General features: G+C 37.8%; 1 protein-coding gene across 4 annotated transcripts in view; it reads right to left on the bottom strand.

The window, feature by feature from the left end:
• MCC (MCC regulator of WNT signaling pathway) overlaps positions 1 to 19,060 on the bottom strand; it is a 1,086,108-nt gene that overhangs the window by 160,941 nt on the left and 906,107 nt on the right. For all 4 annotated transcript variants that reach the window (XM_053701549.1, XM_053701547.1, XM_053701550.1 and 1 more), the window contains 4 exons: positions 14,605 to 14,751; positions 13,456 to 13,545; positions 13,010 to 13,158; positions 2,482 to 2,622 (listed from right to left, as the gene is read on the bottom strand). In XM_053701549.1, coding sequence (XP_053557524.1) covers positions 2,482 to 2,622; positions 13,010 to 13,158; positions 13,456 to 13,545; positions 14,605 to 14,751 — 527 coding nt within the window. The remainder of the gene's footprint in view (positions 1 to 2,481; positions 2,623 to 13,009; positions 13,159 to 13,455; positions 13,546 to 14,604; positions 14,752 to 19,060) is intronic.

Genomic DNA, 19,060 nt, shown 5'->3' on the forward strand with positions numbered 1-19,060 from the left:
AGACGAAGGAGGGGATGATGCAGTACCATGCTTACTCCCCTCACTTGAGGAATCATCTTGGGCATCATTTTCTCTAAATTTTGTGTCACATAAATCACATCTATTTAAATGAGAAGGAACCTTGGCTTCCCCACATTCAGAACACAGTCTATCTGGTAGTTCAGACATGTTAAACAGGCATAAACTTGATAACAAAGTACAAAAAACGTTTTAAAATAAAACCGTTACTGTCACTTTAAATTTTAAACTGAACACACTTTATTACTGCAATTGCGAAAAAGTATGAAGGAATTGTTCAAAATTCACCAAAATTTCACCACAGTGTCTTAAAGCCTTAAAAGTATTGCACACCAAATTTGGAAGCTTTAACCCTTAAAATAACGGAACCGGAGCCGTTTTTATCTTTAACCCCTTTACAGTCCCTGGTATCTGCTTTGCTGAGACCCAACCAAGCCCAAAGGGGAATACGATACCAAATGACGCCTTCAGAAAGTCTTTTCTATGTATCAGAGCTCCTCACACATGCGACTGCATGTCATGCTTCTCAAAAACAAGTGCGCAATACCGGCGCGAAAATGAGACTCTGCCTATGATAAGGGAAAGCCCCTAGAGAATAAGGTGTCCCAAACAGTGCCTGCCGATATTATTTTACAAAATACCCAGATTAAAAAGATTCCTCAAGGCTAAATATGTTTATTATATGAATCGATTTAGCCCAGAAAATGTCTACAGTCTTAAAAAGCCCTTGTGAAGCCCTTATTTATTGTCTGTAATAAAAATGGCTTACCGGATCCCATAGGGAAAATGACAGCTTCCAGCATTACATCGTCTTGTTAGAATGTGTCATACCTCAAGCAGTAAAATTCTGCTCACTGTTCCCTCAACTGAAGTTAATTCCTCTCAACAGTCCTGTGTGGAACAGCCATCGATTTTAGTAACGGTTGCTAAAATCATTTTCCTCTTACAAACAGAAATCTTCATCTCTTTTCTGTTTCAGAGTAAATAGTACATACCAGCACTATTTTAAAATAACAAACTCTTGATTGAATAATAAAAACTACAGTTAAACACTAAAAAACTCTAAGCCATCTCCGTGGAGATGTTGCCTGTACAACGGCAAAGAGAATGACTGGGGTAGGCGGAGCCTAGGAGGGATCATGTGACCAGCTTTGCTGGGCTCTTTGCCATTTCCTGTTGGGGAAGAGAATATCCCACAAGTAAGGATGACGCCGTGGACCGGACACACCTATGTTGGAGAAAGAGAAACAGAGGCATGCAAGAGAGAGGGACAGAGCGAAGAGACAGAGGCATGAGTAGGGCTGCCACCACAGCCATGTTTTCCTGGACATTTATAAATTACACATGATGCAGGGTTTGCAGGAAGGAACATTTATTGTTTCTGGACACCACTATCCAAATTCCTCCCTGCACACCCTGCAACATGTGTAGCTCATAAGTGTACAGGAAAAGATGGTTGAGGTGGCAACCCTAGACGTGAGAACGATAGTGGGATAAAAGAGAGGGACACACAGATGAGAACGAGGCGTGAGGGACAGAGGGACGAGAGATACAAATGGATTAAAGACTGAGGCGTGAAGGAAAGAGGGACAATGGGACAAGAAAGAAGGACAAAGGGATGAGAGAGACAGTGGTGTGAGGGAGACAGGGACAGTGGGATGAGAGAGACAGGGGCGCGAGGAAGACAGGGGCAGTGGGATGAGAGAGACAGAGGTGTGAGGGAGAGAGAGACAGTGGGATGAGTAGAAGGGCAGGAGCATGGGGGAACAGATGGTCGAGAGCCTAGGACAGAAAGACAGGAGTGAGGGAAAGAGCAGACACATTTTTACAAAACAACCAATAGCTGATCAAAGACCCAGACATATACAATTTTCACACGAAAGCAAGAGTTGTTTTTTTTAAAGGGACATAAAACAAGTCGGGATAGAGACAAAAAATAATATGTACTTTAATTACTTTACCTGCAAATGTTTACTGCAGTGCCTTGCCATTAACCATTTATTTTAAGTTTCTGAATTGTACAGCTCTAACTCCCCCCACACATTTCCTTCTATGGCTGTATCTATATCCACCTTTGATTTGGTAGAATGCAAGACTTTAACACTCATTATCTGCTGGAGCATGCCTGGAAGCAAATAAGCTGCTGTGAACTCAGTTGAAATACAATGCCTTTGTTTCTGATGCTAAACACTGATAAGGGGGGTGGATCAGACTCCTCCAGACAGCATGGTTATGTAACTTATTTTTGAAAATTATTTTAAACTAATTTTAAACAATTTTTTCATGCAAACTATTTTTTTTTTTACTTAATTAGCCCTTTAAGGATATGCACAGATCTCAACATGTTTTTAGCACAAAGTTTAATTCTTTATCCGATGAAAGAACTGCTTTCCTAACCTAAGCTAAGTAAGCAGATGTAGCACGTCCTTACAATAACCAGTGCACCGTGTGCCAAGTGTTTACCTGTACTGCAGTGCGAGCCGGAGCGCTGTGGCATTGGACTCGTATTTGCCCACAAGCATGCTCATTCTCTCTGCGTTGTTCTTGCACTCCTCCAGTGTTATTGTCAACAAATCATTCTGGGATTTTAAGTGCTCGATTCGACTGCAAAGAAAAGATCAATATTTTTATCTGCTCATGTAAATCTTTTCAGTGTGTTTATCGCTATAAGTGGATCAGCAGTGCACTGAAATCATCTGATGCTGGTACCTACTCCTGATCAATAAGCACTCAGGAACCAGGGCCTTGGTGGGATCTGCTGCTGTGCTGCTTATTCCATTCAAAATACATAAACATTCTGTAAGAATGCTTTACATTTCCTCTCCCAGTCAAAGAATATGTTTAACCCTCCAGCAGGGATATTGAATGTTTACCTTTGTAAATGTCCCTATAACTCTTGCCTGATCATTGCAACCACATGTTCCACCATCTGATTTAGAACTGATTACAAATGCTGTTTGTATTAGATATTTTTAGTGCATCTATAACCTGCTGGTGTTTTATGTCACTAGGGGGTATTGCAATTTATTGATCTGTGGGGTAATTATAGACATTAGAAGATAGCTTCAGAGAACAATAGGAAGCTATATATGGGACGTCTGTGTAAAAGAAACCTGGTATAGATTCATTAAAGGGACAGTAAGCATCTTGTAATTACAATATGTTTCTATGGTCTTGAAATCCATTAACATTCTAGGTGGGTATTAAAAAGTTGTAAATGCATTAACACCTTGTTTGCTTCAATTGGTTTTTTAACAGTTAAACTACATCCATCATTTGCCTTATTTGGAGAAGCCAGTTAGAACTTGTTACTCGAGTAGACAAGACTAGCCACTGGCATTTTGTTTGAAAACTATCTGATCATCTCTGTTGATGCCAATTATGGTCATATATGTTTATTTACAGTTAAAGGGAATAACATGCTCCACTTTGTTAGATCATGTCATTTTAAGACTAGTAAGTGACCCTGCACTACTATGCATTTTTATTATGTGTACTAGGTCTGCAAGTCCCAAGCAGGGGTTAAACACATAGAAGTGCAGGGCCACTAGTCTTAAAATTATATGCTCTAACGAATCAGAGCATGTCATTGTTTTACTATTATGGCCCTTTAACTAGAGAAAAAGAGGACAAAAAAAATTAATAAAAGTATACAGCAAATATGTTTTACAACACATAATTAAATATTGTTTCTATTACAATCTAAAAGTTCAATAGTGAGAGCACTCTGAAGTGAGACAAGCCTATAACATTCTATTTCATAACTTAGAGAATATTCAGCAAGCAATAAGAAAACCAACCAGGCTTTAGTAAATCTGCTCAAATGCTTAAAGGGACGTTAAACACAATATAATCATTATAAGCATAATATTGAGGTAATTCCCCATCTCCCTGTAGTCATGAGTGTTGAACTCTGGTTTTCCCTACATACCAGTGCTGATGTGTTTGCATGAAAAGTGTTTAGGGTCCCTTTAACTTATGAATCTGACATATTATGTGCCTGCCATAAAACCTTTTTTGTGTGCGCTTAATTTCAGTTCAGCCTTAAAAGGACTTGAAACACAATTTTTTCTTTCTTTAATGATTCAGACAGAGCATGACATTTTAAACGACTTTCTAATTTGCTTCTATTATCAAATCATCTTTGTTCTCTTGGTATCTTTTATAAAAGCTCAGGATTGTACAGATGTCTAGCGCACTATATGGCAAGAATGTTATCCAAGAGTGCTTTGCAAGAATGGTGCCCATATGCACGAGCACTAGAATGCAGCACTATTTCCTGCCATGTAGGGCTCCAGACACCTGCCTAGGTACAGTATCTCTTCAACACAGAATACCACGGGAATGGAACAAATTAGATAATAGAAGTCAGTTAGAAACTTTTTTAAATTGTATGCTCTGTTTGAATCACAATAATTTTTTAGTTTTTTTTTTATAGCCATTTAAAGGGACATCAAAATACAAAAAGAAAATGCTAAAAAGAAAATGCTAGAACATTTTATTATGCCACTGTTGCTTGCATATAACAATGTGCTAACGGATTAAACACATAGTTAAAGTTAATTCCAGAGCAGCAATACTTTACTCGGATCTTAGTGAACACATCTGGTGAGACAATACAAAAAGCATATGTGTGTAGCCACCAATCAACAGCTAGCTCCCAGCAGTGCACTGCTGCTCCTAAGCTTTTCAACAAAGAATACCAAGAGAATGAAGAAAATGTGCTAATAAAATTGAAAAGTCTCTTAAAATGGATGTTCTACCTGAACCATGAATGTTTAATTATGACTGTTACATCCCTTTAACTATAAAGTGATCATATGTAAATATTAAAGTTTTAATTGGTGATTTCTGAAAACAATCACTTTCATGTCCAACAGTGTTTACAAATTCCCTGGCATGATGCTGTGATTAAAGCTAAATTTACAGAAAACCGTGCAGCGCAATAATATATGTGATTAAAGGTTTATTTTACTAATGGAATAGAAGACGCACGTACACGTATTAGATAGGTACTTAGACATCGGATAAAGAGCAGACTTTCCTTTTTTGTGTTAATAACAAGACAACTCGGGGAATATGAAGATTAAGCTTACAAATGCTAATACACGTTTTCCGCTTTGTCTTAAGATCCTCCAGTATTAAAGGTGACAAATTAACCGATCAGGGTTTTTTTACCGCAATGCATCATGAACAGTGAAGCTCTACAAACACATAAGCTCTCTTTAGAGGATAAAAGCTGTAAATGTCTTCCGTTCCATGCACCTGTAATCCAGATGGTACAAGTGATATGGCTTTCTCTTATACATTAAGCACTGATTTATGTCTACTCAAGAGGGCTCTTCAGATGTTCTCTACCTTTGTATTACTGATTGTCAGACATAATGGCTTGTTGCAAACTGTTACATCTGGAATGCTCGCCGTTGCCTCTAAACAAGGGGTTTGGGGATACCGGTAGCGCGGTTTATCAACGGTTACAGTACTGTATGGTCTACAGGGTCAACCAGGAACTTTATATGAAATAGCATCACAGATTTCCACAGCATCAAGCAGCACATTTCTATGTTTAATGTGAAATCTGTTATTATTATGTACAGCGATAATAAAATTGCTGGCTGAAATGTTTTCCAAAGTCTGCAACTTATTACAAGCATTTATTTAGCCGGGAAGCAGTGAATTTACTATTAAAAAACAGAAAGCATGCACAATGCATCTCCACTGCCCAGAGGGCACCATGTGGCAATATGTTGTGTCAATTACAAACTACTCTGCTGCTGCCAGAGAGTCATTTTACATAAATCACTGGTAACAATATGTCTAAATTCAGTGGCCTAAAGATCTAAACAATCTTAATAATTTACACCCACAGTAGAAAGGATATTTTAACAATTCAGCATTGCTTTAAAGTCATACGGCTAGATTTAGAGTTTTGTCGGTAACGACCCGTGTAGCTAACGCTGGCTTTTTTCTGCCCGCACCTTTTAAATAACTCTGGTATTGAGAGTCCACAGAATGGCTGCGTTAGGCTCCAAAAAAGGAGCGTAGAGCATATTTAACGCAACTTCAACTCTCAATACCAGAGTTGCTTACGGACGCGGCCAGCCTCAAAAACGTGCTCGTGCACGATTCCCCCATAGAAAACAATGGGGCTGTTTGAGCTGAAAAAAAACCTAACACCTGCAAAAAAGCCACGTTCAGCTCCTAACGCAGCCCCATTGTTGTCTATGGGGAAACACTTCCTACATCTGCACCTAACACTCTAACATGTACCCCGAGTCTAAACACCCCTAACCTTACACTTATTAACCCCTAATCTGCCGCCCCCTGCATATTATTATTAACCCCTAATCTGCCGCTCCGTAAACCGCCGCTACTTACATTATCCCTATGTACCCCTAATCTGCTGCCCCTAACACCGCCGACCCCTATATTATATTTATTAACCCCTAATCTGCCCCCCACAACGTCGCCTCCACCTGCCTACACTTATTAACACCTAATCTGCCGAGCGGACCGCACCGCTATTATAATAAAGTTATTAACCCCTAATCCGCCTCACTAACCCTATAATAAATAGTATTAACCCCTAATCTGCCCTCCCTAACATCGCCGACACCTAACTTCAAACATTAACCCCTAATCTGCCGACTGGAGCTCACCGCTATTCTAATAAATGTATTAACCCCTAAAGCTAAGTCTAACCCTAACACTAACACCCCCCTAAGTTAAATATAATTTAAATCTAACGAAATTAATTAACTCTTATTAAATAAATTATTCCTATTTAAAGCTAAATACTTACCTGTAAAATAAATCCTAATATAGCTACAATATAAATTATAATTATACTATAGCTATTTTAGGATTTATATTTATTTTACAGGTAACTTTGTATTTATATTAACCAGGTACAATAGCTATTAAATAGTTAAGAACTATTTAATAGCTAAAATAGTTAAAATAATTACAAATTTACCTGTAAAATAAATCCTAACCTAAGTTACAATTAAACGTAACACTACACTATCAATAAATAAATTAAATAAAATACCTACAATTACACCTAACACTACACTATCAATAAATGAATTAAATACAATATCTACAAATAAATACAATTAAATAAACTAATACAAAAAATAAAAAAGAACTAAGTTACAAAAAATAAAAAAATATTTACAAACATAAGAAAAATATTACAACAATTTTAAACTAATTACACCTACTCTAAGCCCCCTAATAAAATAACAAAGCCCCCCAAAATAAAAAATGCCCTACCCTATTCTAAATTACAAAAGTTCAAAGCTCTTTTACCTTACCAGCCCTGAACAGGGCCCTTTGCGGGGCATGCCCCAAGAAATTCAGCTCTTTTTCCTGTAAAAAAAACACATACAATACCCCCCCCCCCCAACATTACAACCCACCACCCACATACCCCTAATCTAACCCAAACCCCCCTTAAATAAACCTAACACTAAGCCCCTGAAGATCTTCCTACCTTGTCTTCACCATACCAGGTTCACCGATCGATCCAGAAGAGCTCCTCCGATGTCCTGATCCAAGCCCAAGCAGGGGGCTGAAGATGTCCATGATCCGGCTGAAGTCATCATCCAAGCGGGAGCTGAAGAGGTCCATGATCCGGCTGAAGTCATCATCCAAGCGGGAGCTGAAGAGGTCCATGATCCGGCTGAAGTCTTCTATCAACGGCATCTTCAATCTTCTTTGTTCCGGATCCATCTTGCAGACCTCCGACGCGGAACATCCTGCTGGCCTGACGGACTACCGACGAATGAAGGCTCCTTTAAGGGACGTCTTCCAAGATGGCGTCCCTCAAATTCCGATTGGCTGATAGGATTCTATCAGCCAATCGGAATTAAGGTAGGAAAATTCTGATTGGCTGATGGAATCAGCCAATCAGAATCAAGTTCAATCCGATTGGCTGATCCGATCAGCCAATTAGATTGAGCTCGCATTCTATTGGCTGTTCCGATCAGCCAATAGAATGCGAGCTCAATCTGATTGGCTGATCGGATCGGCCAATCGGATTGAACTTGATTCTGATTGGCTGATTCCGTCAGCCAATCAGAATTTTCCTACCTTAATTCCGATTGGCTGATAGAATCCTATCAGCCAATCGGAATTCGAGGGACGCCATCTTGGATGACGTCCCTTAAAGGAGCCTTCATTCGTCGGTAGTCCGTCAGGCCAGCAGGATGTTCCGCGTCGGAGGTCTGCAAGATGGATCCGGAACAAAGAAGATTGAAGATGCCGTTGATAGAAGACTTCAGCCGGATCATGGACCTCTTCAGCTCCCGCTTGGATGATGACTTCAGCCGGATCATGGACCTCTTCAGCTCCCGCTTGGATGATGACTTCAGCCGGATCATGGACATCTTCAGCCCCCTGCTTGGGCTTGGATCAGGACATCGGAGGAACTCTTCTGGATCGATCGGTGAACCTGGTATGGTGAAGACAAGGTAGGAAGATCTTCAGGGGCTTAGTGTTAGGTTTATTTAAGGGGGGTTTGGGTTAGATTAGGGGTATGTGGGTGGTGGGTTGTAATGTTGGGGGGGGTATTGTATGTGTTTTTTTACAGGAAAAAGAGCTGAATTTCTTGGGGCATGCCCCGCAAAGGGCCCTGTTCAGGGCTGGTAAGGTAAAAGAGCTTTGAAGTTTCGTAATTTAGAATAGGGTAGGGCATTTTTTATTTTGGGGGGCTTTGTTATTTTATTAGGGGGCTTAGAGTCGGTGTAATTAGTTTAAAATTGTTGTAATATTTTTCTTATGTTTGTAAATATTTTTTTATTTTTTGTAACTCAGTTCTTTTTTATTTTTTGTACTTTAGTTAGTTTATTTAATTGTATTTATTTGTAGATATTGTATTTAATTCATTTATTGATAGTGTAGTGTTAGGTGTAATTGTAGGTATTTTATTTAATTTATTTATTGATAGTGTAGTGTTACGTTTAATTGTAACTTAGGTTAGGATTTATTTTACAGGTAAATTTGTAATTATTTTAACTATTTTAGCTATTAAATAGTTCTCAACTATTTAATAGCTATTGTACCTGGTTAAAATAAATACAAAGTTACCTGTAAAATAAATATAAATCCTAAAATAGCTATAATATAATTATAATTTATATTGTAGCTATATTAGGATTTATTTTACAGGTAAGTATTTAGCTTTAAATAGGAATAATTTATTTAATAAGAGTTAATTAATTTAGTTAGATTTAAATTATATTTAACTTAGGGGGGTGTTAGTGTTAGGGTTAGACTTAGCTTTAGGGGTTAATACATTTATTAGAATAGCGGTGAGCTCCAGTCGGCAGATTAGGGGTTAATGTTTGAAGTTAGGTGTCGGCGATGTAAGGGAGGGCAGATTAGGGGTTAATACTATTTATTATAGGGTTAGTGAGGCGGATTAGGGGTTAATAACTTTATTATAGTAGCGGTGCGGTCCGCTCGGCAAATTAGGGGTTAATAAGTGTAGGCAGGTGGAGGCGACGTTGAGGGGGGCAGATTAGGGGTTAATAAATATAATATAGGGGTCGGCGGTGTTAGGGGCAGCAGATTAGGGGTACATAAGTATAACGTAGGTGGCGGTCGACAGATTAGGGGTTAATTATTGTAGGTAGCTGGCGGCGACGTTGTGGGGGGTAGGTTAGGGGTTAATAAATATAATATAGGGGTCGGCGGTGTTAGGGGCAGCAGATTAGGGGTACATAAGTATAACGTAGGTGGCGGTCGGCAGATTAGGGGTTAATTATTGTAGGTAGCTGGCGGCGACGTTGTGGGGGGCAGGTTAGGGGTTAATAAATATAATATAGGGGTCGGCGGTGTTAGGGGCAGCAGATTTGGGGTACATAAGTATAACTTAGGTGGCGGTCGGCAGATTAGGGGTTAAAAAAAATTAATTGAGTGGCGGCGATGTGTGGGGACCTCGGTTTAGGGGTACATAGGTAGTTTATGGGTGTTAGTGTACTTTAGAGCACAGTAGTTAAGAGCTTTATAAACCGGCGTTAGCCCAGAAAGCTCTTAACTACTGACTTTTTTCTGCGGCTGGAGTTTTGTCGTTAGATTTCTAACGCTCACTTCAGACACGACTCTAAATACCGGAGTTAGAAAGATCCCATTGAAAAGATAGGATACGCAATTGACGTAAGGGGATCTGCGGTATGGAAAAGTCGAGGCTGGAAAGTGAGCGTTAGACCCTTTCCTGACTGACTCCAAATACCGGCGGTAGCCTAAAACCAGCGTTAGGAGCCTCTAACGCTGGTTTTCACGGCTACCGCCAAACTCCAAATCTAGGCCATAGCGACTAGTTAACATTTTTCTTAGAACAATATACTTAGATGCATTACTATGGTCATAGATAAAACATAAATACATTAAAATATGGAGTCCTTATATAGAGTCCTTACAAAGACAAATGGTGAACATCTATCCCTTACAGTTCCACCAGCACGATCAAGGGCAACAAAGCCAACTCAATTAGCCAACATGGCGTTTTTCCACAGGCAATAGGGATGAGACATGCCTGGAAATAGGGACAAATACTCCCATTGTAAACACTGAGCAGTATGCCAGGAAAGGCTAAACAGTACTGCCCACTCTCTAGATGGGCAGAACTAAAAATAATGGGCTGATAAGAGAAGTCGCCTTTATATAGGTAGGGAGCAAGAGTCTGCTTCTGACCATGCTACTTTTGGAGGTTAATTTTGGCCGGGTACTAGCCAGGGTGAGCCAATAGCTAATTATTAATAGATGCATAGCATATACACCCACTGCAGAAAATCTGTATATTCATCTTTATAAGCTTTTAGAACTATGGTAACAAACACAATTTTCAAAGTATAAACAGACATAAAAGTGCAAACAAAAAAAAAAGACTGTGATGTGTGAGAGCATGTGTGAAGGCACACAAACTTTCATGATTCAGATAGAGCAAGAAGTTTTAAGAGATTTTCCAATTTATCAATTTTTGCAGTCTTTATATATACTCACTTTCTGAGGCACCAGCTGCTACTGAGCATGTGCACAAGTTCACAGAGTATATTTATGCTAGTTTAAGATTGGTTGATGGCTGTCACATGATACAGGGGGCTGGCAAGTGAGGGGAAAATTAGATTTGTCAGAAAAAAAATCTACTGCTTGCTTACTTAAAATTCAGAGTGTTATTGCACTGTCTTTTTATTATGCACTTAATAATTATAGAACACTACTGTATTTAATGGTCATTTAAATGTGCTGTTAAAGGGACAGTCCACTTGAAAATGTTTATTGTTTAAAAAAATAGATAATCCCTTTATTAGCCATTCCCCAGGTTTGAATAACCAACACTGTGATTACCTTGTATCTAAGCATCTGCAGACTGCCCCTTATTTCAGTTCTTTTGACAGACTTTCATTTTAGCCAATCAGTGCTGACTCATAAAAACTATGGGAGTGAGCACAATGATATCTATGTAACACACATGAACTAGCTCTGTTTGAGTCTACCTAAGTTTAGCTTTCAACAAAGAATACCAAGTGAACTAAGCACATTTGATGATAAAAGTAAATTGGAAAGTTGTTTAAAATTGCATGTCCTATCTGAATTATGAAAGCTTAATTTTGACTAGACTGTCCCTTTAAGGTCAACTACAAAGCAGAAAAGAACTATAAGAACTAGCTGGTGGTTGTTGGTTAGGTTACACATGTATGCCTCTTGTCATTGGCTCACTAGAAGGGTTCAGCTAATTACAGAGCGACTTTAACTACCTCCACTGCACAGGATAAGCACAGTTGTGTGCAAGCAACGGTGCAGTAATAAAACACTGTAAGATAGTAAAGTCTTTGCTTTTTGCACTTTTATTTCTCTTTAAAGGGCCATAATACCCAAATGTTTAACACTTGAAAGTGATGCAGCATAGCTGTAAAAAGCGGACTAGAAAATATCATCTGAACATCTCTATGTAAAAAAGAAAGATATTTTACCACAAAAGTTCATCAGTAGCTACATCCCATTGTAAAGGATTTCTAAGCAACAAATCAGTATGTCTGTCCCGTGACAGCGGAAGGAGCGAGCTTTCGTGCACTCTCATCTTATTTCCCTATTCAGTGTAAGGAAGTTTACAATGAAATCTCATGAAAGTTAAGTCAAATCTTATGAGATCACAGTAAAAGAGTTCATGACCTCAACACTGCTGATACTGATTGGCTGCTGTTCATTTCTTAATTTTATTTTATTTTTACCTGCAGCTGAGTATAACTTTTTACACAGAACTTACTCTGCTGAGCTGAGGAGATTGTGAGGTAAAATATCTTCCCTTTTTACATAGAGATGCTCAGGTGATATTTTCCAGTCAGCTTTTTACAGTTATACTACATCAAGTGTATTATGTCCCATTAACTAGAGTACAAGTGCAGAAAAAGAAACACTCACAGCACATTACAACTTTACTTTCTACGCACAATTAAACATTTTTGGGAAATTCAATTTTGAGTTTTATTTTTATTCTGTCCTGAAACAATAAAAAGAACTTCAGCACATTGTGATTCATAATAATGCAGGTTATCCATTAAAGGGACATGAAACCCAAACATTTTCTTTCAGGATTCAGGTAGAGAGTACAATTTGAAACAACAATCCAATTTACTACTATTATCTAATTACTACTATTATCTAATTAGACATCCTTTGTTGAAGAAATAGCAATGCACATGGGTGAGCCAATTACATGAGTCATCTATGTGCAGCCACCAATCAGCAGCTCCTGGGCCTATTTAGATATGATTCTCAACAAAGCATATGAAGAGAATGAAACAAATTAGATAATATAAGTAAATGGGAAAGTTGCTTAAAACTGCATGTTCTTTCTAAATCATGAAAGAAAAAAATTGGATTTCATGTCCCTTTAAGCATGGAACCCGTTCACTGGTAAGGTGGCATTAATATTACTTTGTTTGGTCACTTCTAATATTAATACAAGTTAGTTACCAGGTACCTATTTAGCCGTTCTGTCTCCACCTCAAATTCTCGAATTTTGCTCTCTGAGATGGCAGATCCATGAGAGTACAATGTTTGGAAGATCTCCTGGATATTAGAACAGTCTTGTAAGGAATGGGCCAAGTGCTCTGCCACACTGCTCGATACCTGCAACAAACACTGTATAAAGTCTGTTGTATACAGGACTTTCTGTAAGACTACCCCATATACACCCATTGGCACTATGTGTGTATAGAATCCAGTCACAAAATGTGAGAGCAAAACCCCCCACCACAAGTAAGGCTGAGTAAACCCGTTCAGTTCATTAACACATAGGTAGTACAGATATGTTTATTTATTAAAACTGCAAAACATGTTTGCACCATTTTACATCTTGAAAATCTAGTTTTTCCCCCCATAGGATTATTACCCCAATAATTCACATCAGTTCTCTTGGATACTCACCCCAATGCTGCTGATCTCTGAGCCAAGTACAGGCCGCTCGGATGAGGAGGACTCTGACCTTGTCTTAGACAGCTTTACCCGTTCTGCAATCTACATTTGACAACATATACTGCAATTTATAATCTTTAATAAATAAAAATCTTAAAAATTGAATTTTCCAAAGGGACATTCCAGTCAAAAATAAAATGTACTTAGACAAATTGCATCTTTGAATAGAAACATATTTGCAATATACATGAATTGGCAAAAATTCTCCTAGTAAACGTTGTCACCATTTTAGTGTTAACATTTTTCTCTGCACGTGCATGTGTAGCATAGCTAGATATTCTCAGTGTACCAGAATTTTAAATAATGCAGCTGCTCAATCAGCCAGTGGGGCTTGTATCATGTCAGCAATTAACAAATCAGTCATTACCAGATGGTACAAACACCTTAGGCTCACTGAGCAAACTGTGTGTTTAAAATGCTGGTGCACAGTGCATACTTAAATACACTTTTGAAATAGCTATAGCTTTTAGCATTTTTTTGCTAAAATGCTTCTATTCAAGAATGAAATGTATCCATGTGGATTCTAATTTTGGCTGGAATGTCCCTAATTAAAAAAAATATTTGTCTTAGTTTCTTCATATATTTGTTTTATGTCACAAGTTTCCCTTTTTGACCCAGGGCTGTTGGTATATAAAGAGGCAAAAACAGGACTGTATGGTACTTATGACTTTTACTTTATAGAATATTCAAAACCATAAGAATAAACCTGTAACCATGGTAACTTTTATCCTGAAGGCATCATATAAACTATGAAACTGTATTAACTTTATAGCGTTTATAATTCAGCAAACAGCTGTTAAGGAACCACCATAAAAAAACAAAAAACACATTTCTAATGATAATAAAGGTTAATAAGAGAACACAAACATTACAGATGCATTTATATTATTGTCTCACAAGAAAGTGCTAGAAGCCGTCATACAATGCACTAAACTGGACCAGCTCCCACTAGCTGTGCAGTGATAACTCAGCTATCTTCATCAAGAAAGGGGGGGTTCTCCCGTGGGTGCCGCTCCCCTCTTAATCACACACCAGCTGCGTGCCTGAAGAGCTGCCGCCATGAGATAATGTCAGGCATTAGCAGGCTAGACAAAACCTCACCTTGGCAATCGGAATGTCATTGCTGCTGCTGCTCGTGCTCAGCTCCCCAGTGCTGGGGTTGACCGGTCGGCTTGTGGATGTGAGACGACTAGGGCTAGAGGGGCCTGTTGCCTGGACACTCTGGAGCCGGGTTTGCAACTCCCGCACCTGAAATGAACATAAAGTACATAGTATGTTTATACATTTTTAATATGAAAACTTGAATCTTCTTTCATAAAAATATATATATGTTAAATTTGTGTCACAGTTAGTTTTGTATATATGCAGATTTATGTACACAGTGCTGCATTCTATGAAAAAATAAATTGGTGGGAATGAAACTATTAAACATACGACTTAGAAACTGCTGATGGTCAGTAGCTGAAACCAATCTACTGACAGAATGTAGCGGTTCCTGTAAATTCACTCTGTAGGCAAAGTATTGTGAAGCCAACTTCACTCAGAGGTATAAAATATATATATATGTAATTGCAGACACAAACCCACATACACAAAATCTTTACCAACAACCAACAGTCTTTGAGAAGCTGTGTTTGATGCAACGTACTCTGGCTCATTCGACCTCTATCCTGTATCCTATTACTAATTCCAGATGTAAATCATTTTCCTCATTATACCAAAGTATGGAATAAAAAGCTGGATACCGAACTTAGAACAAAAGAATAGAGTGCCATTTTTGTGGCTACTAAATAAAAATCAATATCTGTTAAAGTTCAAGAAACCAATTTCAAATTTTTAACAAGGTTAAAGAAAATCTACCCCACCACCACAGGCAAGTGCTGAAGGGGTTGCGGAGAGGAAGGAACCATAACCCATATATGGTGGGGATGTAAAAGTTTAGAAATATTTTGGTTGTAAGTAACAACAACTATAAGTAGTATAATGGGGTCTATCTTCCCTAACAACCCAAAAATTGTACTTTTTTCTGGACTTTCTAAGTTGAAAATCAGAGCAAAACAAAAATGATTGTTTATCATGCTCAACAGCATAAAATCTCTGATCCCTAAGCATTGGAAATCTCTAGTGACTCCAACTATTGGAGAATGGTCGTAACAGGTTCATAGTTTCTTACAACTGGAGAGATACCACCATCTTAAAATGGCACATTAGATCAGGATGAATTAATGTTAGATATGTGGAAACAGAGGAAAAACTCCAGTAACACGAGAGCCCACCAGCTGCCCCAGTCTGGAATCCATTATCCTAATTTTGGCAAGACCATATAATAATAGTACTTTATGAGTATGATAAGTAGCATTGATAATCCCTCTCCTTACCCTATATGTCACGAAAACTTCAGGATTTAGCTAACAAGGGGTTAATTCTTTGTAACTTGAACTCAAAACAGTTATTTGTTTTCAAGAAGAATTGTGACTTGTGTTTTCTTTGAACTGCCAGGAGTCTCCTAAATAGCCCCACCAAATGTTATTGTGTATGCATTGAGTCATAAAGCCACTCAAGCTCTTAGTCCCAGAGATACACAGGATAAAGTTTATGGCTTAGGCTGTCAATAGAATGCATGATGCAAAACAGGCCCTTCATTACCAAAAACTGACCAGGTCACTGAAAGGTCATTGGTATATTATGTACATATGTGTGTTAAAACTGTTATAACCTTAAAGGAAGGTAAATATGACAACCTATGGCATATTTGATATCAAACCGTTTCTCCCAATAAAACTAAAAGGTTCTAGATATGTAAATATAGAAATTGAGTTACCTAGCAGAACTTATAATGGATTGTATAATTTCAGGCAAGAAATTAGTCTATTGAAGGTCATAAAGACAGGGGGGTTTTCTTAGCCCGCCCAGGAGGGTGTGGTCAGGCAACTTGATCTGTGGAAAATGGTATAAGAATTTTATGTTTTAACAATAAGATTGTCATTCTTAAAAGGGAGGCTGTGACAACACAGAGTAAGGACCCAATTGCTTCATGCCATCTCTCTGGTAACAGATTCCAAAGGCTAGTACAGTGTAAGGTTTCTAATTTTCTTCTTGTTATTTTGAAAAAACTGTTTGCGTGTGTAATTTTATTTGTAACAACTTGTTTATTAATAATGCATTGTGCATAATATTTTTGGCATAATAAATAATTCCTTTATTAAGTTTGGCCTTTGTCTAATAATTGAACCACGTTACGGAAAGAGACTGGAATATTAGAACTGTATAATTTAGGTTATTTTCTGCTAAATTGTATTTCTAGAGTTAATGTGTAAAGTCTGTTTTTTTTCTTAGGATTTTCCCTTTAATAAATTTTAAGTTGTGACAGTATTGGAGCTATAGGATTGATAGTTTATTGTGTGTGGCATTAAAAGGGAGTTTTGGGCATTTCTCTTACGTCTAGTACAGACTAGGGGAGTGTGGTTAACCCATGCACCCACTAAACTGAATCACAAGCTTGCCTGGTGTGGCTAGATTGTGACCTATTGGTGACAGAAAAAGGGGGCTGATAACCCTTTCTGTGCCAAATAAGTGACTGGCGCAGGGTTGGATAACCTTGGTTTGTCACACTATATATATAGTTTTCCTTCTTTTGTAACACACATCCTTTGTACTCATTATTACAAGTTATGCTCTTTTGTCAAAAGCTGATAACACGGCCCTCTTGGGTTGTAGTTGCTTTTATTGGTATACATTTGCATCTTCTGCTGAATCTCTTTATGTTCTAAAATCTCAGTCTTTTAGACCTAATGTTTTGATAATATATGACAATATAGATTTAAGATATTGATACAAGTTTTAGTGAAGAAACTGGACTAGTTTCCTCTCTTCAATGAAGGACTAAAATGGATTATGATACCATTTTGGATGTAAGTTTTATACTATTTGTTATGCTATGAAACTGTTTTGAAATATTGTAAGCAAATTAATAAAACTATATAAAGACAATTTAAAGGGACATTAACCCCTTCAGTGCTAAGCAATTCCACATCCCTGCGCTAGAGTTGTTTTTAGTTGGTTGGCTCTCATTGCAATTACACATATTCTTCAACTTTGTTTCTGTGAGGAAATCACCTGCTACCTAAAGGGGCAAGAAACCCCTCAATAAAAAATGGGTAAATCCCCTTTTCATGTGAGGGGTATTGCCTGTGTGCGCTGCATGCTGAGCTACTGCCCTCCATATAAAAAATACATTAGGTAGGTGATCTATGGATCTCTATCAGACAGACATATTGCAGTTTAGTTACTGCTGAAAGGCATGCAGCAATCAGTGTAGGGTTGATCACCCCATCAACTCTACCCACCTCAGGTATGGCTGCTGGGAGGTAGAAGCATGAATTATGACAATCTTGCTAAATGGTCCTTGAAAGGGTGTTTATCTACAAGTATTTATTTTAGTTTTGATTCCTGCAGCAGTGATTACTGTAAATGCACAAAAACTCTGTCCCTGCACAAAGTCACACCCCTTTGGTAATAATCTCAACCCATTCTAACCTAGTCATGGTTTGAGTTCTACAATGTTGGGAGATAGGTCATGGTGACCACACATGGTTCCTATATATTTTCATCACAGTATATGGTTAAGAGCTACATACAAACTAGAAAATCTGCTATGTACCAATTAAGATGCCATGTCATTTAAATCCCACAATGCTTCACTTTATACAAATGCAACCTCAGAATGCCAGAAGATTTAGTGAGTGACACTTCACCGGCCATTCCTGACTCACAGCTCATAGGCTCTTTATTTATACACAATACATTTAAGAGGATATTGTGGAACAGAACTGGCTTATTAGTACTTTATATACAGCTTCTTATAAAACACCTAGAGGGACATAGTACCACATTTTCTTCCTTTCCATTATATAGAGAGTGTATGCTGTTTTAAACAATATTCCAATTTAGTTACATTAGCAACTTTGCTTCATTCTCTCAGCATTCTTTGTTGAAGGAGCCACAATGCATTACTGCCAACTAACTGAACAAATTGGGTATTCAAAGACAAGAGGCATATATGTGCAGCCACCAATCAGCAGCTAGCTCCCAGTAGTGCATTTCTGCTCCTAATTCTACAAAGGCATGTAGTTCAACAAAGGATACCAGGAGCACAAAGTAATGATTTAATAGAAGTAAATTCAAATGTTGTTTAAAACTCACAGTTTATTAACAGTTCTTAAAATTGGAAATATATAGGAAGAAAAACAACAGGTGTCTATTTGTGTTACTGATCTATTAGGTGTGTGTCTGTGTGTGTATATATATATATATATATATATATATATATATATATACACATTCCCACTTTTATTACCAGCCTTGAGCTCAAATGAGTATTATATTTCCACTTTGAGATTCTTGATTTGGGTCTGAAAATAATATTTACAATGGTCAACACAGTATATTGGTTTTATTTTTAAATTTAAATAGGCTTATTTTTACTGGCCCATTATAATTATATTACTGTCCAGCTATATGCACTACTTGGACATACAAGTTAAATCTTTCTTGCAAA

Source organism: Bombina bombina, chromosome 2 (genome assembly GCF_027579735.1).
Source record: "Bombina bombina isolate aBomBom1 chromosome 2, aBomBom1.pri, whole genome shotgun sequence".
Taxonomy (NCBI): Eukaryota; Metazoa; Chordata; class Amphibia; order Anura; family Bombinatoridae; genus Bombina; species Bombina bombina.